General features: G+C 39.2%; 1 protein-coding gene across 1 annotated transcript in view; it reads right to left on the bottom strand.

Annotated features, from left to right (window-relative positions):
- Positions 1–23,717, bottom strand: part of DOCK2 (dedicator of cytokinesis 2) — a 442,819-nt gene that overhangs the window by 359,537 nt on the left and 59,565 nt on the right. The window contains exons 11-20 of the mRNA XM_049775655.1: positions 18,533–18,668; positions 15,831–15,906; positions 14,911–14,987; positions 14,349–14,474; positions 12,729–12,853; positions 5,885–5,983; positions 3,863–3,935; positions 3,642–3,745; positions 1,661–1,844; positions 1,434–1,531 (exon numbers count right to left, since the gene is read on the bottom strand). Of these exons, the coding sequence (XP_049631612.1) occupies positions 1,434–1,531; positions 1,661–1,844; positions 3,642–3,745; positions 3,863–3,935; positions 5,885–5,983; positions 12,729–12,853; positions 14,349–14,474; positions 14,911–14,987; positions 15,831–15,906; positions 18,533–18,668 (1,098 nt within the window). The remainder of the gene's footprint in view (positions 1–1,433; positions 1,532–1,660; positions 1,845–3,641; positions 3,746–3,862; positions 3,936–5,884; positions 5,984–12,728; positions 12,854–14,348; positions 14,475–14,910; positions 14,988–15,830; positions 15,907–18,532; positions 18,669–23,717) is intronic.

Genomic DNA, 23,717 nt, shown 5'->3' with positions numbered 1-23,717 from the left:
ATTTAGTTTAATATTGTGTTCCATAAAAAGACTGTGCTGATTTTTTTCTTTAAATTTTGGGTCAAACTCTGAGATACTTACTGCTAGCTCTTCACTAAGGGATCATTTCTGGTGATCAGAAAACCACGTGTAGTGCCATGAATTAAACCCAGGTTGGCTATGTACAAAGCAAGCATCTCTGTGCTGTCTCTCTGGCTTAATCCTGAATAATTTGTATAATTACTTTATTTAAACACACGACTACAAAATTATTCATGATTTATTTTCAGTCATAGAATGTACACCACCCTTCACCAGTGTGCTTTTCCCACCACCATTGTCCCAGGTTCTCTCCCACCACCCTCCTTTCTGCCTCTTGGAAAGGCATTTTGCTTCTCTCTCTCACTCTGTCTCTCTCTCTCTCTTTCTCCTTTTTGACACTGATATTAACTACTGTTAATGTATCATGCATATAAGTTTATCCCCTTTCAGCACCCCCTGCTGCTTTTCTAAAGTGAGCAGTGCCAACTATTCCAACTATCATTATCATAGTGGACCCGTCTCTATTCTAACTGCACTCAATGCTCTTTGTGGCAAGCTTTCTACCATGAATTGGTCTTCTGGCTCTTACCTCTATTGTGTCTGAATATTATTACCATACTATCTTTTACTTTCCGTACTATGTTTATATCCCGCAAATGAGTGATATTATTTTACATTTTCCCTCTGAATTATTTCACTCAGTATAATAATCTCCATTCCCATCCAGGTATAAGTGAACTTCATGATTTCATTTTTCCTAACAGCAGCATAGTATTCCATTCTATACTAGTCCATAATATTCCAACTGTGTAGATAGACCACAGTTTTTTTTTATCCACTTATCTGTTCTCAGACACTTAGGTTGTTTCCAGATAATACCACTTCCTTTCTTGTGTGTGTGTGTGTGTGTGTGTGTGTTGTTTTTAGGTCACACCCAGCAGCACTCGGGGATTACTCCAGGCTCTGTGCTCAGAAATCGCTCCTGGCAGGCTCAGGGGACCATATGGGATGCCAGGATTTGAACCAATGACCTTCTGCATGCAAGGCAAACACTTTACCTACATGCCATCTCTCTGACTCATAATGCCACTTTCTATATTCAACAACAATCCAGAAAATTATTCCTGCTCATAGTATTAGTTCATGAAGTTAAGAACTGTTTGAGATGGATCTAGTCCAGACTGATCTATTTCCAGAGACTGAAACAGTCAGATAATCATATCCTTTGGACACTTGATAGTCAATGTCCTTGGATTAAATTTCCCAGTAGTGATATCTCATGTCATCTTGGAAATCTATGATCCATTGTCAGAAAATGTTTTCCCCAGTACCTCGATTCCCACCTTGAAGCAAAAACATTAGTCAAAGCTTTGTCATCAATCCTGAATGTACACAGATAAAGCCCTACTGACCTTCACCACTTCCTCTCCATCCACAATCTTCAACTTTTCTAAATTTTCCTGGAGGAGTTGAGGCTTCATACGCCACTTCAGCAAACCCAACAAGCCCACTAAAATAATTAAGACAGATAAAATTATTATTATTACTGGTCTGAACTGCTCATATCAAAATGTTCTTTCATATACTCACACACATACAGAAATACACACATCATACACAAAGCTTATGATTTCAGTACCGTTCTGAGTAAGCTTTGTGGAGCACACCAAGGTAGAAATGGAGAACACATCTCGTGAGCTGGTGGAGAGTCCCCCAACACTGCTGGAGCTTCGACTCAAAGTGCCTCCCTTGTTTTCCATGTGGTGTCGGTAAGAAGGAAGAGTCAGATAGGCACTGGCATCTTCCATTTTTTTGCTGTCTCCCTAGAAAAAGCAGCTCATTTACTTCCCCCGATGGTATACAACCCATGCTACACAAAGTTTTACAAAGGCCAGATTAACATTGTAAAGGATGAGAAGAGGGGATTAGAAATAGTGAGAAAAAAAGAAAATAGCTCGGGGGTTGGGGCACATTCTTTGCACCTGTCAAGTTCAGTACCCAACCCCTCATAGCTCTTGAGAACCACTGCATGAAGCTCAGAAGCCTGATGGTCCACAGCAAGGTTGGGCATAAGCAGCAGCATATCACTGAATCAAACCACTGAACTGCCTAACCTGGTTGTTAACTATGTGATGCATGGCCTTTAAATAAAATAAATTATATTTTTGTTTGTTTTGTTGTTGTTGTTTTTTGGGCCACATCCATTTGATGCTCAGGGGTTACTCCTAGTTAAGCACTCAGAAATTGCCCCTGGCTTGTGGGGACCATGTGGGACGCTGGGGGATCGAACCATGGTAATTCTTGGCTAGCGCTTGCAAGGCAGACAGACACCTTACCCCTAGAGCCACCTCACCGGCCCCTAAAATAAATCATTTTTTTTTTTAAAAAAAGTGCTATTCTACTAGTCACAATTCCTTTAGCTTAAAAGCATTGGTTGGCCTCTCTCTGTCTGGAAATTTATCTGAGGATTAACAATATTATCTTTTTCCTAGAGATGCTGAGCAGAATAAAAGAAGAATTCTAGGAAAGTGGTAGACACAGGAGTCCCCTAATGGCATTAAATAGGTTAACTTTTACTGAGCCCTCCACCAGATGCCCCAATAAATGCTTTACATATCTCAGTTTACTTAAGATAAGCTTCACAATTGCTACTACTGAGGGTAATGTTATCTTTCCTAGTTTACACTTGTGTACACTGAGGCTTAAGAAAATAAACTGAAAATTGACTGTAAATGGGCTTTTGTTGGGACATAGGCCAAATGAATGGTCTTCTGGAGGAAAAATGGCTGTCTAGCCAAGAACTGCCTTGATGTATTATAAGTATAAAAACAAACTGTAGAAAAAGAAGATGTTCTTGCAAAATAGGAGTGACTCAAAAGAATCTCATGCAGGGACCGAAGAGATAGTACAGTGGTAGGGTGTCTGCCTTGCACCCAGCCAATCCAGGACTGACAGTGGTTTGAATCCCGGCATCCCATATTGTCCCCCAAGCCAGGAGCAATTTCTGAGCACATAGCCAGGAGTAACTCTCAGTGTCACCAGGTGTGACCCAAAAAAAAAAAAAAGAGTTCTCGTCTCATAGTCTCATGCAATGTACTTTGATAAAGAGGTAATTGATGTGGCCATATATATATCTGGACTTTGGGTCACACTTGGTGGCGTAATAAAGAAAATGCGTACTAAAGAAAAGGGAACCTGATATTTTAATAGCAGACATAGAAGAATATTTCATTATTTATGTAGTTAGCCATAGATTCAAGAACCCCAATTTAATATTTTCCCATTAGCTGAAGTGAGACATGTCTCAAATATTTCTTGTCATCTACATATGCAACAAATATCTTTACATTCTATATCCTATTCTGTTTGTAACAATCACCTTTTCTACTTAGTGAATGTTCCATGAATCTTATTCCCATCAACTGTCATGTAATAGTCTCCTAAGTATTCACTGAGGAAACAGAAGACCAGAGAGGGTAATACTTTATCTAAGACCACACAATAGGTAAATCCTGGTGTATGTGATTCTGTGATCTCTGCAGCAAATTAGTAAACAATCCTGCTATCTTCCATTCACTTCTTTTGCTCCAAAAACCATGGAGTAATTTCCAACTGGGTACCTTTAGGACAACCAATTCATGATTTCCATCATGCAGAGTGGTGCCATCCTCCTTCATCAACTTCACATAGGACATGGCAAAATTCTTTTCTCCTTTATCTTTGGCTGGAAATAATATTGTAAGGTCAGAAAAAAAAAAAAACGGTTTATGAATGACCCACTTTCCCCACTGACCTCACCCCTCAGGGGAACCAGAGAGAGGTTATTCAGTTGAGCACTCACATTCCAGAGAGGACCGATGTCGAAACATGAATCGCAGGTGGATCCTCTGCATGTCTTCAATAGGAACAGCCACCTCAGAGGAGAAACCAGAGCTCAAAAGACAAGGAGTTAAATGGCTCTTCACACCCTACATCCTGACCGGTTAAGCGAGAGAGCTACATATTGATTTACTATCCATCCATCAAGCCTGATGAACTGTAAATAAATGACATAAGAACTAACTATGAAGAGAAAATAAAGTACCAAATGTAACCCATTTGGCAAATTGCATCCCCAGCCAATGAAAAGAGGTGTGTAAATTAGAGTGGAGAAAAATGATTCCCCCCAAATTGATATAAAAGTCGCATAACTTTAGCACAAGATTTGATGCACTAAAAACTGTACAATGCACATTTCCCTTACACATGCCAGAATTCTTGTCATTTCAAAATGTTTAGTAAATTCAACAATGGTCATTACTGTGTCTGCTTGAGGATTCTCATTTATGTAAATTAATAAAATTAAATGAATCCAAAAATATTTAGGAAAATTCTAGGGCTCACTCATAACATTGGTTGGGCCCCTAGTGCAGAAGATTTTGCCTTTCTCATAGCCTGAGTTAAGAAGACTCCCTGGTACTGCTAGCGAATGGCCTGCTGGCATCTTTGATTTAGATGCTTTGATCTGTTCTGAGCTGCTCTACCTGTTAGCTTCAAAAGTCTCTCTGTTACAATTCAGGCCAAATGAAAAAAATATGTTAATTTTCAATGAGAATATTTCCATGGTATAGGTGATTACTAAAAGTTAAACAAATGTAGACTTTAGGGACACTTACTATGAAGTTTTAACCCAAAAGTATACCCTAAAAGTACACTTGAGAATCTTTTGAATGGTTATCATTTCACAAAGTTTGAACAATTATTACAGGCTATAATCATATGACACACTGGCAATGTGAATGTAAGGTAGAACCTCTGAACTGAAAGAGCTCATGGCCCCAAAGAATCAACTATATAAATGTGAATACACACATATACACATATATAGATATAGATATCAATTATGTGACCAGGACTAGCAAAGAGAAGTAAGCAGTGTGCAAGATAGTACAGAGGCAAGAAAAAGGTCTTCAAGAGCTTTCTGATCCCCAAAGTTATGTACATTGAAGAGAGTGACCAGAGGGAGACTGGCTAATTTGAAAAGGAATATGTAGGCTAGAGATATCCTGCAGTGGTAGGGCACTTGCCATAGGTGCAGTTGACCTGAGTTCAATTCCTGGTACCCCATATGGTTAACCAAGCACTACCAGGAGTGACAGTACAGGGGATCAGGCATATGCATTCCTATCACATATGGTTCCCTGAAAACTACCAGAAATAATGAACTGATTACAGAGCCAGGAGTAACCATTGAGTATTGCCAGGGGTGACCTAATACCTAAAAAATAAAAGAACTCTTACAAGGCAAGAATAACTGAAGTTTGAATACCTATTACCTAAAGAGAAACTAGGCAAATATCCTGTGTTTGAGTTCAGGTGAAGGATTGAATAAAACTACTACTAATTACAAGGGAAAAATATTTGAGACTTGGATCAGCATTTGTTGTTCTATGAATTTATTCCAGACTCCTCTTCCAAGGCAACATGTTCCCTTCTGTTTAAGTGTGATGATCCAATATTTTGAATATTTATGATTAGTATGATTAGTACCACTTCTATCTGGGGACACTTCCCAATAGGATCTCTCTCAAGCAGTAAGTGGCCTTTTAGTACCTGATGCTTGCTTGCAAGCTCTGTCATTGCTCATTTCTGACTATTGTGACACAGCCTGATGGGTTGGGCACTATGCACAGAGAACTCTGATCATCCCATGGAAGTTAAGTCTTGGACAGTAAGCCATGATCAAGAGAACCAAAACATTCCTCACTGTGCCAATCATTCTTTCCCTGACATACCAGAGAGACAGACTAGCTAGGGCATTGCTTCAGAACTCAGGCTATGATAACAGTATGGATGCTGCTATTGTTATTAACATTATTATTACCTTGACTGTTTCCATCCACCGTGGCTGTTTGACTTGATAGTACACAACAGACCGATATTCATTCAAGGGCTTGTCTCCAGCTCCCACACAAATTGCATTCTGAACCAAGAATAAAAAAGAGAGATAAAATACTACAGCATTGCCATTTATTCTGCTAAACAATGTTTCTCCCAAAGCCTAGACCTTAGGGCCTTGGATAATCCTGACATCCCAGCCTTTTGAACCTGGTATAATATGCCAGTTACCTATTATGGCCCTTCTATATTAGAGATTGATACACAAATGTACCCAGTTCTGAGAGTGACAGCTGCTTAACTATAGAAATTCTATTACATGCAGGCTGGAAATCACTGAAGCACACCAGACATTTACATGGCTGTCCTATATATATTGCAACCAGTTACTGCAGATAGCCTATTGGTCTCCTCAATCTTAGTGTGCACAAAGTTTACAAAAAGCCTCAAATTAGACAAGCAGCAGATCATTCTGGTGGGTTTCTAATATCAATATACCAAGATACTGGCAGGAACTGAAAAAGCAGAGACGGCATGGGTTTCGCACAGATATACAAGCATGAAGAAGGTGGGGGTGTTGAGGGAGCTCACAGGTACAAATTGCTTCCTGGCACCAAATCTGCACTTAGCCCTGGGATATGAGCATGAGTCATCTGTGGAATATGGAACCCGTCAAGAGGGTCACAGTCATGTGGCAGAATAACAGCCTGAACAAACTAAACAAATAAGCAATGTGGTGACATGATAGGTACATGAACGTTCAACGAAGGGACATGAGCTAAGCCTGTGTCTTCCTCAGAAAAGAATTTTTTGGAGCTGTAAGAAAAATGAACTCATAAAATTTAGTTGTACATTAATGGTATGGAGAGTATTATGCTGAGCAAAATGAGTCAGAGGGAGAGGTAGAGAGATAAAATGATCACATTCATTTGTGGGACATAAAATTATCATATGGTAATAATACCCAAAGACAATAAAGATGAGTGTCAGGAGAACTGGTCCATGATAGAAAGCTTGCCACAAAGAGTAGGAGAGCCCAGTTAGGGCAAAGAAGGGACCAGTATGATAATAATAGTTGAAAATTATCACTTTTGACAAGAGCTGGGTGCTGAAAGGAAGTAAAGTGATATGTATGATAATAGCTTCAGAAACCATATTGCACACCATAATGTTTAAATGAGGAAAATCCATGCATGAACATTCACAATAGAAATAAAGCAAGAGCCAGAGAGAAGAAAAATATATGCCATAGAGGCAGATAGGAGGGAGAGCAGGAGAGGAGTGTGGGAAGCAAACTGTGGACGTTGGTGTCAGAAATGTGCATTGGTGAAGGATGGATGTTGGACATTATATAACTGAAACTCAACATTAACAACTTTGTAACTATCTTATAATGATTCAATAAAAATTTTGTTTTAAAAAATGAATGATTGAAGGTGATTACAATTGAGATGATTTTAACCAAAGATTCTGGATTGGTCCCTAAGTAGAAAAAGCACAGAGTAGGCAAATCTGTCTGTATAAGATACTTATTCTTTGCCTTAAATAGAGGAAAAAGGAAATATATTTTCAGTCAGTATATTATCCCCAAATTATGTCTCTCTGTTTATTCTAGCTATTCAGTCCCAAAACACTACCCACTCAAGGTCCCTAGGAGGGACCAGTGCATGTTTTTTCTCCAAGACTAGCCATTGTAATGCCAACACGCAGAACTTGAGGGCCCCACATTTCAAAAACATGTGCCTCTAAGTATTTTGTGGTCAGATAATACCATGATTCTCACCAGATTCCATAAGATTCTCCAGAGAATCACTGATTTGCCATGGTGGTTACACTGTGACCCCTATGAAATAAGTTAACCTATATAATAGGAAGGAGAATCCTGACCCTCCCTGGTGGAAAGAAAGCTCTCTCCAAGCTTTCAAGAAAGAATGAGCTTGGTTTCAATATTGGATAATGACTTGTAACCAAATCAAATAAATTTGAACAGAGTATATGGTGTTTTTTACAGAATTTCTAAAATGAAAGGGTACTAACCAGTGACAATGAATTGAGGTAAGTCACAAATCTCAGTTTTCAGTGGGTTGAAATCCTTCAGAACACTCTGAGGCACCAAGCTAATGTATTTTAACCATTTCGGGGGTGATTTGGGTCTCACACCATGATATGCCCTTTATATGCTCTATGCCACGTAATTCAGTCTTCATAGCCACTTCTGAGATCACCATCAGCATGCCTATTTTAAAACATGTGTTACCCTGAAAGGTTAAGTCATATGTTCGTAAAGTAATAGATCTGGGTTTCTTCTCAGACCCCACAACTTTTGTCCAGTGTCTCTTCTGCAAAAACCTAGATGCTCCCAGCATTCCACATTTCATATCTAGTGACATTTATGGGTTGTTTCTGTAGTTCCAGTAAATCCCATACAACTTATAAAATCTGAAAATACACATATATCTCTGGCAAACACCAAAGTGTGATATGCCAGACAACTGAATACCACAAAACTATACCAGGAACAAAATTTTTGATTGCTAAAGGCAGGAGAAAAAAGTCTTAGTATTATTCTTAGAAATGCCTAAGATAACAGCAATGGGCATCACCTCATGAAACATTCACAAGAGAACTTTAGTCTTAGAGAGCTAATGTAATTTGCTCAAGATTATCTTCCTAGTCTTAACATTACTGAGTTTTGAGACTAATTGTCTGACCACAAGATTGCAGTTTTAACCACTACAACAAGTGGTGTCTAGTCTCAGAAAAACAAAGGTTTCTCCATCTTGGATATAATCTATACTGTTTCACTTCTTTCATTAACTTCAGTCTTCCACATCGTATTGCCCATAACCCCTCCCCACCATCAATACCTGTCCAAGGTTCAACTTATAGCTAGTCAACTTTCTCTGAATGCTGCCCTCCTTCCTATTATCCAGGATAGAGCCTACCAGCTATTTTACCCCTAATGTTTTTGTTTAACGTGTAACTCTAAGAGTAGGAGATTATTATTCAACCTTTAAAGACAAATAAACTTTCCCAGATCTCATCTCTAACAGGACAGGAGACCAGGATTGAAGCTTTCTCTGCTAAATACCAGAATCCACTCCTTTAGGATATCACTGCTTTGGCTCCTCCTACGCAAGACAATTCAGATCCCATTGTGAGCCATGGACAGGTCTAACCTATTCTGTCCTCTAGCCCTGCTGTCAAGGACAGTTGTGTACCTAGAGCAGAAGGAAAATTTAATTCTCCCTAAAGGGATAGCTTCTGCTCCCATAGAATGCACAAAATCAAACAGGCGTGTTGAAGTGTTTTTCTGCCTAACACTTAATTAAGCAGTAATATTTATTTCTACAAATAGAGAGAAAAAAAAAAAACTTCCTCACAGACTTCCTTTGCAATTTCAATAGTCAGTCAACTGAACTCCCCCATAACTTCCCTAATAAACGAAACTGGAAATTATCGCCTTACTTCATAGTTACCTTTATGTTCAGTCCAGATTCCCTGCTTACTTTTAAGTGCTTATTCAGCCTATTCATGGGGAGTGGAGAGGGTGGTGAAGGAGGACGAATCATTTAGAAACGACATAAGGCTGTGAATGATTTCTTTTAACTTGTCTTTCAGTAACACTGAAGGCAAGGATAGCCATGAGTTTTTGTTTTTTGTAGTTTTTTTTTCCCCAATGGAACTGAGATTAAAAGTTCTTCAGCAGTTGTATAAAAGTAATTGTATAAAAATAACTTCAAAGCAATGTCCTATACATTCATAAAATGCAGTTTTCCTTCAGATCCACTTTTTCTTTGTAATCCATTAAGCAAAGTATCTTCCATATTTTTTTTTCAGAAAAGTTTCAGAGTTCAACATCATCACACAAAAAATATAGGGTGAGTTAATATAGAGTGGGTTATTTGCACTTAACGTAAGTAGATATTAGTAGGCCAGTCCTTGTAAATAAAATAGATTTATAGGTTATATTTATATTTATTTAAGTTTTAAAAAACATAAAACTTTTCAGAATCTGAAAGAAGTGGCTATTGGTCTCATTTTATTTTACTTTATTTTGGGTTTTTTGGGGGGCCATACTCAATGATGCTCAAGGCCTATCCCTGATTCTGTGCTTAGGCATTATTCTTTGTAGGCGTGGGGGAACATATGGGATGTCAGGGATCAAACTTTGATCAAGCATATGCAAGACATGCACCCTACCTGCTGCAGTATAAGTCCAGCCCTATGGTCTCATGCTCAAAATGAAAAATAGGGGTCCTTGGATAGTTAGCAGTAGAATCCTTGTCTTGCAAACTGAAAGCCAGTGAGGATGCCATTTTGATCCCACCACCCACCAGTCAATGTGCAATCCTATCGGCTCTGATTTTTGGTACCCTCGGAGTCACAGAAAATAGTACAATCTTTAAAATAATGCAACCAAGTTGTGCAAGCACATTGGATGTGTGACCCCTTGGCAAGCACTGCAGTCAAAATCTATACAAGTACCACAACCAGTGTGTACAATGTAACAACAATAGAAACAGTGAGTAAAGAAAGGAGGAATAAGTAGAGAAAGGGGGAATACAAAAATAAAAAATTAAAACTAGAGAGATGTTTTTATTAATTACAGGCATTAAAATGAAATGCTTAAACAACAAAGAGTCAGTTCAAGGGACTGGAGAACATATTATGCAGGCAGGAGGCTGAGTTTCATCTCCTGAGTTCCTCTGGCAATGACCTCCAACTACAGAATCAGTAGTAGCCCCAAATCAGGTATGGCCCAAATCTCAAAACAGAATAAAATACTAACGCGAAGCCTGGGAACTCATTTGTTGTTTGTTTTGTTTTGATTTGGCTTTCTTTTCTTTTTTTTTTTTTTTTGGTTTTTGGGTCATACCCAGCAGCACTCAAGGGCTACTCCTGGCTCTATGCTCAGAAATCGCTCCTGGCAGGCTCAGGGGACCATATGGGATGCCGGGATTCAAACCACCATCCTTCTGCATGCAAGGCAAATGCCCTACCTCCATGCTATCTCTTTGCCCACCTCCACCTCACCCCCCACCCCCGGAAACTCATTTGTGCCTTAAATACAAAATGCTGAAGCAGTTGCTTCATTTGACAAAGGCTTAGTTCCTCCTCTGTAAAATGGGGACATTAATAGTAATGCATCACACTTAACACAGAGACTGGTATAGCAATCTCTCTATGAGTGCTAGTTATTCTTAGTTAGAGGGTAGAAAATTCTGTCAGATTTCCACGCCCAAAGCTACAGTGGAGGACTTAGCAAAACTTAAAACCAGACCCTTCTGTGCTAATGACCACCTACTGTGACCTAAGAGGACTATTTGCCCACGCTAAAACTTCTGCTGAGAGTTGATTTTATTTTCAGCTAAGAACAGTACTCCAAAAAGATAAATAGAGAAGCAAAGCCCTCCTACACACTGGACACAATTGCTGACAACCTAAAAGTAAATATAAGTAAATAAATATAAATAAGCATGACAAATATTGTATAGAACATATGCTGTATAAATATTTATAACAATGTGCTTTGCATTCTTAAATATATTCTGCCAGTCCTCTGGAGACCAATTTATGAAAAAAGAATTTTCACCAAAATTTCTGGCTGAGTACTAGGGAGTTAGATTAAATGCTGGGAATGTCTGTTTGAATCCATCTAAATCTCCACATCAGTCCAAGGCTCTACATTGATCCTCTCTCTAGCCATGAATTTTTATGAAATAAACTAGCTAGGTTTCCATGAAAATAAGATTTTTAACTTAAATACCTAACCTATTTGTAGAGGCTAGACTCCCCCAGCAAAAAAAAAACAAAAATAGGAAGGAAGGAAGGAAGGAAGGAAGGAAGGAAGGAAGGAAGGAAGGAAGGAAGGAAGGAAGGAAGGAAGGAAGGAAAAAAGGAAGGAGGAAAGGAAGGAAGAAAGGAGGGAAGGAAGGAAGGAGGGAAGGAAGGAAGGAGGGAAGGAAGGAAAAAAGGAAGGAGGAAAGGAAGGAAGAAAGGAGGGAAGGAAGGAAGGAAGGAGGGAAGGAGGGAAGGAGGGAAGGAAGGAAGGAAGGAGGGAAGGAAGGAAGGAGGGAAGGAAGGAGGGAAGGTAGGAAGGAGGGAAGGAAGGAAGGAGGGAGGGAGGAAAGAAAGGAGGGAAGGAAGGAGGGAGGGAGGGAGGAAAGAAAGGAGGGAGGGAAGGAAGGAGGGAGGGAAGGAGGGAAGGAAGGAGGGAAGAAAGGAAGGAGGGAAGGAAGGAGGGAAGGAAGAAGGGAGGGAAGGAGGGAGAGAAGGAAGGAAGGAGGGAAGGAAGGAGGGAGGGAAAGAAGGAAGGAGGGAAGGAAGAATCTTGAAAGAAAATGAAAAATGTTGTCTAAACAAATAGGGTCAAATGGAGTACAAGTTGCCTTGCAAATAGCAGACTGGGTTCAATCAGGGTCCCCCAAGCCTGCCAGGAGTTGTTTCTGAGTGCAGAACCAGGAGTAATCCCTGAACTATGCTGGGTGTAGCCTGAAAACTAAACAAAACAATTAAACGGGGAAAAGGGGGAAATACGGGGATAAGACACATGCTTTGCTTGTTTGATTTCTGGCATCATACAATTGCCCTGACCACCACTACTACCCTATTATACTGTATACTACTACTATTCCCCTAACTACCACCCTGACCACTATAAGATAAGACGTTGATAACATTATTTTATCCCATGCCCAAGACATCTAACATTTAGAGAAGTGATCAATCTGGGAGGAGAAAAACAAGTCTTTAGGAGCCAAAGCAAAGGATAGCACCCTCTCCCTTCCCACACTTCCCCTTCAAAGAAAGCAACATCCAAGTCTTACAGGCAGCGTTTTGCCATCCTTGTTGCACACACACATGATCACTTCCACATTCCTCTGTGTGGTCTTGCTGTACTTGTCAAAGTCACCTTGTAAAAGTGTGATGTAGATGTCATTCCTGACGTCCCCTGAGGCAGAGAGGTGATAGAGTTTAAACAACAAAAGAAATACTAACTCACTAAGGACAAGTGGGGAGGGGGTGACTATAAGGTGGGAGACAATGCTCCCACCTTGACTTGTACTCATAAAATTAAAATCAAAACTGCTTGAAAAAAAGTTTTTGTTTCTTGTTGCTGTTGTAGTTTTTTGACCTCACCAGGAAGACTGGAAAAGTCAGAGGATAAAGAAACACAAGGAAATCAGAAAAAGAGAGGCACAAAAAAATGGGAAGTTGTACCTGTCAAAATAGACCATATTTTCTAGTCACAAAAATCATTTAATTTCGTCCTCTAGTGACACCTTCTGGAAAGGCAAAGGAAAGCTCCAATTGAATTACTTCTGCCCCATGAGTAACAAAAAGCTATGACAATCATAGACCTTTACTGTACGAAATGAAAACCCCAACAAGGGGAGCCAGAGAGTTAGTACAGTGGATAAGGCACTTGCTTTATACATGGCTGACCCAGGGTTGATCCCCAGCATCCCGTGTGGTCCTCTAAGCACCATGAGGAGTGATTACTGAGAGCAGAGTCAAGCACTGCTGGACATGCCCCAAACACCAAAAAAGAAAAATAAATAAGTGGGGGAATAGACAAGGAAGTGAAATCTTGAGTGAGGCAAAAAACGCCCTAGAGAACAGGCATTTGTCTATTAAAGAGTGGGGAAGTGAGAACAGTCCTAAAAACCAGCCTAAGATATAGGTGGAGCACAAAACAGAAAGTTTTATGTGTTCTAATGCAATAATTTATTTAAAGTACATAGATAGGATACTTAATAGAAGTGAATTCTGGAGACAAAAATTTTTTGTTGCTTGAAGGGAAAAGGGTTTAAACCACAGTTGGCAGTGGACAGGGTATATTCCTGCTGGTCTTCATGGGACCATATACAAAGCAAGTGCCTAACTGCTATACTATCTCTGCAGTCCTGTGGAGACAAAGATTTCCAAGAAATTTTTCACATTTTACTTTATAACACTTTATTTTATTTGTAATTTTTACAGAGTTTCTTTCGAGTAATAAAAAATAGTTTAAATTTTTAAGAGAATGGTATTATTCCCTTAAAAGATACTTATTCTAAATGTAGCAAAATAGAAAGGATGTCCTTGATAAATTATTAAATGATTTAAAACAAGTTATAAAACACTACATAAAGTATAAAAATAATTGCATATAAAGTGATATTCTATTTATAGAAATTAAAAGATCTTACAGATATGACAATGTTTCTTCCATGAATGCATGAAATGTATGAAAGAGTAAGACTCGTTGTTATACAAGGTTTGATTTTGGTAGCTATCATCAGGGAAATAAATTCCGGAAGGAAAAAAGGAACAGACTTTACAAAAACAAACGAACATCATTTTTTCATTTAAATTTTTTAAATTAAATCACTGTTAAAGTCTAGAAAATTCCCATTCCCTATTACTTCCCCACTCTTCCCAAGTACCCCACAAGGTGATCAAACCTGGCATGATGATTTCTGGGAAACCCAGTTTCCTGGCCACCACAGTAGTTCTATCTACCAGGTGTGGGTAGTCCTTCCGGATCTGAACAATGTCACCCACGAGCATCTTCATAGTCACCCAGAGGCCTAGAATAGAAAGATCAACAGAGAAATCCAACTTCTTTAGTCAGACCCATCCTTGGTCTGTCTGGAGAAGCCCATAAGAAGCAGAGATAGACAACTACATATAGTTTCAAGGAGGACAGAGGTAGAAAGCAAAGAGCTCTAATGTGAGAGATTTCCCATAAATTCTATCTGGACCAGCTCTGTCACATGGGGTAAGGACCATCTTTTCCCATAGTGGAAGAGATAAACTCAAAGAGATAAAGAAACATATGACATAGGTTCTTCTGGCAGTAGGGTACACCTCCCATTGCCTTAGGAGATGTGGTTTTCAGCTGTACAGACCACGAGATCCTGTTTTCACAGCAGCCTGTCCTGAGAAGGCTGTTGTCAGAATTTAGGAATTTTGAGTGTTTGCTTAAGAATCAGACCCGGACACCTCAGCACACTGGCACTGTACCTTGCCCTCCGCTGTCTCCTTTGGAGGCCGTGACTTTACTCAGTAAGCTGTGTAGAAAGTCATTTTCTGCTGTGACTCTGGAAAGGGAAAGAGAAAACCTAATGCTCATGTGGCACCCTCATGCAGTCTCAATTTGTAGTTCTGAGTGCTCCAGAAAGTGGCCAGCCCTTCTATAAGCCTAAATGAAAGATAAACCTGCTCTGTCAGCACAAGTGGCACATGTGCCATCAAAAGGCACTTCTCTCCTTTTAAAAAGCACTGTGGCCATTTTTCATTCCTGGGAAGATTCTTGAAAAGGAAGAATTCCCAGTCCTCAAAATGAATATCTGTTCAACAAGGTGCAAGGCCCTTATTTGTTCTTGCTAAGTCCCAATCACATGTACCAGAGTCATTTATATCATCATTTAATAAAACATCATCATCCTTAGATCATCCTTGGAGAACTGAAGTATGAACAATGCTCTTAAAATGTCCTTTCTTAAATTCTTCTTTGGCAGCAAGAAAAGGACATTTAACGTTCTCAAACCTTTTCTCAAGTCATAGCATCTCCATCTACCAGATAGCTCTGGATCCTCTATATTAGCTGCTAGGATTCACATGTCATACATGTATTATCACATTAATCTAATTTTCTGTTTACTCCTCATCTAAATATAAGCTACATGGACTAGCTAATGAAGCTCTCACTTACCATACCAAAGACTGCCGAACAAATACTATTTGGTGTATAAAGGGGTGAAAAGTTTGTTGGCTTTGAATGCCTTGCACTGAGGCACTATTTTCATCCTACTTTCCCCCTTGAGAGGTTTCATATGACTATCACCAGCCCAGGAGGCAACTTCACCCTGCTAGCCAGTAACCCCTCAATGAGAAAAGGTATGGTGGTGAAAGAGAATGAAAAAAATGGGAAAAATTCTCACGGGTGAAAAGGTATGAAGTGCTGCTTTTCTTCATCACTCTCAGCTTTCCCCTTGATGATGTCTGTTATGTCCATAACTAGGAAGTAAAAAAAGGAATGTTACTTCTCACAGGAAGGGCTGACAATATTGGGTCAAGAAAATCTAACATGGCAAACTAGCCTGGTCAGATAGTCTCACAGACATAGTGGGTGCATCACATATAGCACTAGCAAACAACTCTGGGCAAAGCAAGCCAGAATGTCAGCTACTATGGAAATATCCAAGAAACCATGATTTAACAGAGGCCAAGAAGAAAGGAAGAAGAAGCTATGGAGTTAAGCAATTAATCTTGGGTTGGACATACAAATATTAGATGTCAACTATGCCTAAAATACCCAAACCCAGTAACTCCCTGTCTGATCTAAAAAGCTAGTGGAATCTATTCACCCTCTCTTCATACACACAGACACATAATTGTGTACGCCTTGAACACAATTGAAAACCTTGAAATTCCAGAGAAATCCTGGATCCCTTAAAACTTTTCCTTAAATTAGCAACTGAAGATTCATTAAATACTTCATGAGGTCAGGAATGTACAGAAATGGTGGGAAAAGTGAAAGATGCCAGAAAAAGCTAGTCAAACAGAGCCAAAACTCTAGTAGAATAAATACTTCAAACATTCTAGTCTTAGCCAGAGAGTTATTATAGGACCATCTTTAAAACTCCTGAGCTTCACCTAGAACTAAGAGGAAAAGAATTATCCTCGATTGCAAACTGGCAATAAGGGGCTGATATTTTATGAATGAATTGGCAGTGATCCTTATAATAAGCCTACAAGATAGTAAAGTGGATAGGGCTTACCCCAGTTCAATCCCCAGCATATCATATGGTCCTTCCAGTCCTACCATGGATTTTATTCCAATCAGGAGTAAGCTAATTAAATGAATATTGCTGATGTGACTCAAAAACAGAAACAATAAGGGGCCAGAAAAATAGCACAGCTGTAGGGTATTTGCCTTGCACTCGGACAACATGGGACAGACCTGGGTTCGATTCTCAGCATCCCATATGGTCCCTCGAGCCTGCCAAGAGAGATTTCTGAATGCAAAGCCAGGAGTAATCCCTGAGTGCTGCTGGATGTGGCCCAATCCCCTCCAAAAAGAATAAGCTTACAAGAGGAATCAAAGGTTAAGATACATCAACTTGTTTCAGTTTCTGGATTTATCTAAGTCTAGAGAAATTGATTTCTGAAACTTCTAATTATAGCAGATTTCTGTCATATGAAACCCAGAAAAAACTGTAGCTTGGGATGAAAACACACTGTGAAATAAGACTGAAGGTTTTTCACTGTATTAACAAGTTCACTATGCTGTCAGGAGAAGCCCTTGCCTAGAATTAGAGAATTTAAGAGTGGTTCAAGAATCAAACAGGTTCAAGTTCCTCACTTTGAAGATAAAGAAACTAAGGTCCTGGGGAATTTTGGTCAAGGTCATCTAGCTAGCAAGCAACAATGGCAAATTAAAAACAAAACCCAGCTAGCTCAGTCTAACTTCTTCTAATCTATAAGCAGTGCCAAGAGATTGATGAAGAAACAGCTGTTTTATGATTACAGATCAGGTTATTCTACAATAAAACAATAAAAGGAACCAGAAAAAGGAGAAAGATGAGGAGGAGGAGAAAGAGAAGGAGGAAGAGGAGGAGGAGAAAAAAAGGGAGAAAGAGGAGGAGGAGGAAGAAGAAGAGGAGGAGGAGGAAAAGAATGAGGAGAATGAGGAAGAGAAAGAGGAAGAGGAGGAGAAAAAGAGGGAGAAAGAGGGGGAGGAGGAAGAAGAAGAAGAGGATGATGAGGAAAAGAATGAGGAGAATGAGGAAGAGAAAGAGGAGAAAGAGAAAGAGAAAGGAGGAGGAGGAGAAGGAAAAGGAGTAGGATGAAGTAGAGGATGAAGAAAAGAAAGAGGAAGAGGAGAAATGAGGAGGAGAGAGAGAAGGAAGAGGAAGAAAAGGAGGAAGTAGAGGAGGAGAAGGAACTAGCATATTTAATAGTGTTTCCAAATAGTTAAATATTTAAATAATTTTAAATTTAATTTAAATTTAAATTTAAATAATTTAAAGATTAAATATTTAGAAGGAAAATGCTGTGTAAATAAAAAGGGTTAAGTAAAAGAAAATATAATAGGTAAATAACAAAGCAAATCATAGTCAAATATAAAAAAATCCACAAAAGTCGGACAAGAGTGATAAAATCTCAGAACTGCCAAGAAAAAAGAAGGCTTGGAGAAACAATGCGGAGGTGATGCAGCTGCATTTGATCACGTCAACTGCAAACGTCCAGTTCCATCTGGAACTTAGATGTGTAGTCAATGACTCATCCTATGTAACTGCATTTCTTGTCCTGGATACTTTTTTAAAATGATTTTCTCCTCATAATTAGATCCTGGCTGTACTGTTCTTTCCTTTTCCCCACAGTAGGAAGCAAAGGTGCCAAGTGCTCAGACTGAGAGGAGCTCGCAGCATTCTGTCCATACTTGGGAATTCCATTACTCACCACCTTCATCATTGACCTGGATGTGGCTACCACTTATTTCCTTTTAGTCCCCAGCTCTATAAGGCTGCTAAGCATAAATTTTGTGGGATGGAGAGTGACAGGAGGCAAGAGAAAGAAATCCCTTTAAGACTCAGCACTGCACATTCCAGTAGTAGCCAATGGTGTGTGGTATCATTACCTGCCACTCCAAAGGGCCTCCTCAGTCCTTGGGTGCACTTATTTGTGTTTGTCTCTTTAATATCCATCTTCCCAACTCGGACTATTTGACAAATCAAGTAGATTTTATCTCGGTTGAGGTCTTTGTTTCCAAGATCCTGTGAGACAGCAAAAAAAAAAAAAAAATGGTTACACATCCCTCTGTTTAATAAAAAAACAAAGTAGAAGAGGAAACCTACTAACAGTAAATTTTGGGTCTGGGCTTAAGCACTTGGTGCACATGGCCCAATCTGCCCATTAGTCTGGAAAGGGGATAAAACAAAACAATCACAGCTAACAAAGACAAGATTTAGGAAAGAAACTAGGTGACAAGCTCTGTTTTCAATTCTAATTCTCCCACCTCAAAGAGAAGATTTGAAGGACAATATCAGTTACAAGGACAAGAATCCTTATAGTCCTGCTAATGGACTGGGATGGAAACAACATTTGTACAAATGACTCCAAGCACCTCATCACTGTGCAGCCTTTCAGATAGAAAATAAACAAAGAGAGGATGGCAAAGGCCTAGTAGTTGCCAATTATTGAACACCTAACAGATATATGCCCTTCAGGATTGTGTTACTGTGTTGTCAAATAAACCCAAGTGCTCAGCACTTACATGATATGGAAGTTTACTTCTAGCTCAGTCCTCCACACACTCAGTCACTGGCTGACAGGTAATCTATCTCCATACAACAGGTTCTTTCACTATCCCCACAGCAGGAAAGAAAGGTGGCAAATTACTTACTGGCTCTTTTTTTTCCCCAGTGCTGGGGATGAAATTTGGGGCCTCACACATGCCAGGAATGTGCTCTAACTGAGTAACATCCCCAGTCTTTAGTGGCTCTTTGTAAAGCTGTCACCCAGCAAAGACTAAGCACCTCCACTCATTTCACTTCCTTACATTTCATTGGACAAAGCAAAGTATGTGAGCATATATGACTTCAAGGGGAATAGGGAAGAAAATTCAATTGTGCGCTTAGAAGGTCTATTAAAACCAGTGAACTGCACTAAGGTCTCATCTACTGTGCTTAATATCTACTTGCCAAACCATTTTTTCTCCTTAACCCTCTGAAGTAGATATTATTATTACATCCCATTTTACAGATGGAAAAATCTGAAATACTCAGAAAAAGGGTTTACCAAAGTTATAACCTTAGTCAATGGAGACATTACCCAGTCACTGTGACGCCAAAATCCACAGACCCACATTACATACCTCTGTCCATCAAAAAGACACCCGGAGAGAAAAACCATTTAAATCATCACAGCATCTGCCTGCTCCAGTCTGAACATTTTAGTGATCTTGAGATCCTCTTCCAATTAGGTTCAGTAGGGAAGCATGGTGTTAGCACCAAATAAATAGTTCCGAGACTAGCCTCACTGGGGAATAGTTGCTTTTCATTCTAGTTAGCAAACATCAGCACTAGAAGCCGGGTAGACTAGCCACTCCAGTCTCATTCTGCCTAGTTAGTATGGAAGGAAGCAGACAGTGTAGAGGCAGGGTTTTGGGGAACAAGACAATGTGGTCCATATCACCCTACTTTGGGTTGTGTTAAATATTATGTGTCATCTTAGTTGGCGCCAACTGGTTTGATATTTAATGACAGGTCAAACACTAGGTTAAATGCATCTGTGATCATATTTGGTAGATCAGATTAGCATATACAATCTAACTAAGTATTACTGTCAATATTTTAAGTGGGCCAGTCTAGTTCTATGCCTTAAGAGCAAATTCTACTTTCCAAAATAAGAAGGAATTCAGCAAGAAAATGAGTATAAAAATTCTGCCTGATTTATCCAACCTGCCAATCAACCCTACAACTTTCAAACTTGTCAGCCCCACACTGTGCAAAAACCAATTAAAAAGCCAAAGCTTTAAAATAATTCTAGGTATCTTTATATCATATAGGTTTTATTCTATGTAAAAAAAAATCCTGATTGCTATAGGACCTTCCCTTAACCAGCTAAAATAAAATGAATCTAGTCCCACATTTCTAAATCTTTTCTGCTGGATGGAGAGAGATAAAGTAAGGGAGGAAGGACTGGGTCCCCTCAGTTGCATTTCTTATCTTGTCCTATAGGCATCTCAGTTTGAGATCCCAATTATCTCATAACCAGATGGTTGGATGGCCTCTCCGTTGGCCTACCTGAGTCCTTCCTCCATTCTACCCTAGAATCACCTACAAACTCATCTTTAGAAGCTATGGTCATTATTTCATTTCTCCCCCACCCCAACATTACTAGCTTCCTCTTTCCTGCCTATTAGTGTTAATCTTCACTGGCTGACGTTAAAACTCCAAGGCATATTATATTTCCAGCTGTCCTACCCAACTGATTCTCCACTATTCTCTGCATGTCCATACTCTATTTTTGCCACAAAGATTGCTTTATTGCTTAACAAACACACCATGTTCACTTTAAACTATGAATCTTTCTTCCTGACACACCTTGTCTGCATTTCTACCTCAAAAGCATTCCTCTTATTCCTCTCTCTGTACAAATTCTTTCCATTCTTAAAAGCTCAAGTCTGGCTTCCTTTATAAGGACGCTTATCCCTAATTACTTCTCTCCTTTTGTTCAGATTTTTTACATTTTTTGAGATATCTAAATTGGTATCTTTCAAAGTCATCACAAAGCTGCAGATGCCCAGACACATCACAGAGTTCCTCTCATGGGCTGGATTTATAACCCCTCAAAATTCAAATGCTAAAGTCCCAATCCTTAGTACCTCCAAATGCGATATAATTAGAAACAGCCTTTAAAGAGGTGATTATGATTTTTAAAGGGTAAGCTCTAATCTAATATATGGGTGCCCTTAAAAGAGAATAAAACACGAACACATGTAGGCTGGAGCGATAGCACAGCAGGTAGGGCATTTGCCTTGTATGTGACCAGCCCGGATTCAATCCCCAGCATCCCATATGGTCCTCCAAGTCTGACAGGAGTAATTTCTGAGCACAGAGTCAGAAGTAACCCCTGAGTGCACTGTGTGTGGCCATAAAAATCATGAATACATGAAAAAAAAGGTCATGTGAAGACATAGGAGACAGCCATCTGAAAAACAAGACAGACCTTAGGAGAAATCAGCTCTGCATACAATTTGCTCTCAAATTTCCAGCCTCCACAACTGTGAGAAAATTCATTTCTGTTGTCAATGTATCATTCTGTGTACTTTATAATGGCATCCCAAGCACCTAAAGCACTTGATAAACCATAAGGTACCAAACTAGGATTGTGGTAAAGTACTTGGCCTTGCACATATCAGGCCCTAGGTTTGATCCTTATCACCAAGGAGGGGTAGAGCAATAAGAAAGAATTTTAAAAGTGTGTAAGTCTCTGGATAAGTGTCATTTAATCTCTTACCTTTAAAAAAAGAAGTTAAATAACAGCTATTTAAGAAATGTTTGCCTTGCATGCAGCTTATCTGAGTTTCATCCCCAGCACCCCATATAGTCCCCTGAGTCTGCCACAAGTGATCCCTGAGCACCATGAGTAAGTCCTGAGCATCACCAGGTATGGTCCCAAAACAAAACAAAACAAAACAAACAAAAACAGAAAGACATTGGCAATAGTTTGCATTAAAGTATTTGGTGATATATAAATCTCAGACAAATGCATGCACTCAGGTTGTTTTCTAGAGAGAATATAAATAGGTATCCCTCATACAAAACTGTGCTCCCATCTGTTATGCAAAACAATCACATGTACTTGAGCCTTCGAAAACTCTAATATATTTGGGAGGTTGAGGCGGACAAAGGAACTTGGCAAATACATGTCACCTGAGTTAGTAATTCACCAGTACATGTTTCTCTCAGTAGTATATACCTCTGCAATCTTTTCTAAACTGAAATGGCATAAAACAAATAAACAACTTCCATTAATTTACACAGATGTAAATTACATACAAAATTGCATAATGACTTAATTACCAAAAAATTACATAAATTAAATACAAAAATTTGAGCATTCTAAACTCTAACTTACCAAATAAGACAAAACTTAAACCATAATAATATAGAGTAAAAATAGGGATGATATGATAAACACACTGCTTGGTTTAAGCAGCACAGGAAGGAGCATAACAGGATCACTCACACTAATCAAGGTGCCACAAAATCAACACTATATACTAGTTTCACCCTTTTTTTAGCAGTTGATTGATTGATTGATTGATTTGGGCAATACTCAGCTAAGCTCAGGGGTTACCCTTGGCTCTGTGCTCAGAAATCACTCCTGGCAAGCTCAGGGAACCATATGGAATGCCGGAAATCTAACCAAGTGCATCCCAGGTCAGCCGCATGCAAGGCAATTGCATTACCACTGTGCTATCTCTCCAGCCCCATACCCTTTGTTTTTTAAAAAAAATAATGGTCTTCAGGCTTCTTTTTGTTGGTGGAAACAGGTACTGATGCAGCTTTTGTGTAAAAGAAAAATACAGTAACACAACTTTCAAAAAGCATAAATTCCTATACTTTTTATGTTAGCAGTGACCTGCAAATTAGGCTCCACTATAAGGAACTCCATGAGCTATAAGCCCATCAACAACCAGACCCAGGAGTTAGTTTCTCCAACTCTGTCCCTAGAGAAGAAACTAGGAAGAGCTAAAATCCAGAGCAAGAAAAATTAAGTCAGTAAGATACATTCCCACCAAATTTAATCTATTCTCTAACTTACATGTCACCTCAAGTCCAACTGAAAATATTTCTATCAACTAGAATATTTCTATCACAACACTCTGCTTCAATTATCTGTACAACATGATTACCTTTCTTATTTAATCTTCTTTTTGTTTAATCTCTCTGTTTCATTTATTCATTTAGTTGGTTTGTTTTGGGGACCACACCAAGAAATGTTTGTGACTTACTACTCCTGGTTCAGTGCTCAGAGATCAAACTTGGTGGACTCAGGGGACCATATGAGGTGCTGAGGATTAAACTTGGGTCAGCAAGACAAGCAACCTACCCACCTTACTGTCATTCTGGCCCCTATTCATTTACTTATTTTAATTCCTCCTATCATGCCACAGAAGTAGCAGCCTATATATGTATTCACTGTTTTATTTCTAACAACTAGCAAGAGCTGGCACGTTAGAATAAAAGATGTGTCAGAGTTCACCACTGCTCTATTCCCAGTATATTGTCCCCCTAGTCCTGCCAGGAGTGACA

The sequence above is a fragment of the Suncus etruscus genome, chromosome 6 (genome assembly GCF_024139225.1).
Source record: "Suncus etruscus isolate mSunEtr1 chromosome 6, mSunEtr1.pri.cur, whole genome shotgun sequence".
NCBI lineage: Eukaryota > Metazoa > Chordata > Mammalia > Eulipotyphla > Soricidae > Suncus > Suncus etruscus.
Note: the sequence above shows the minus strand (reverse complement) of the source record. Positions and strands in the feature narration are given on the sequence as shown.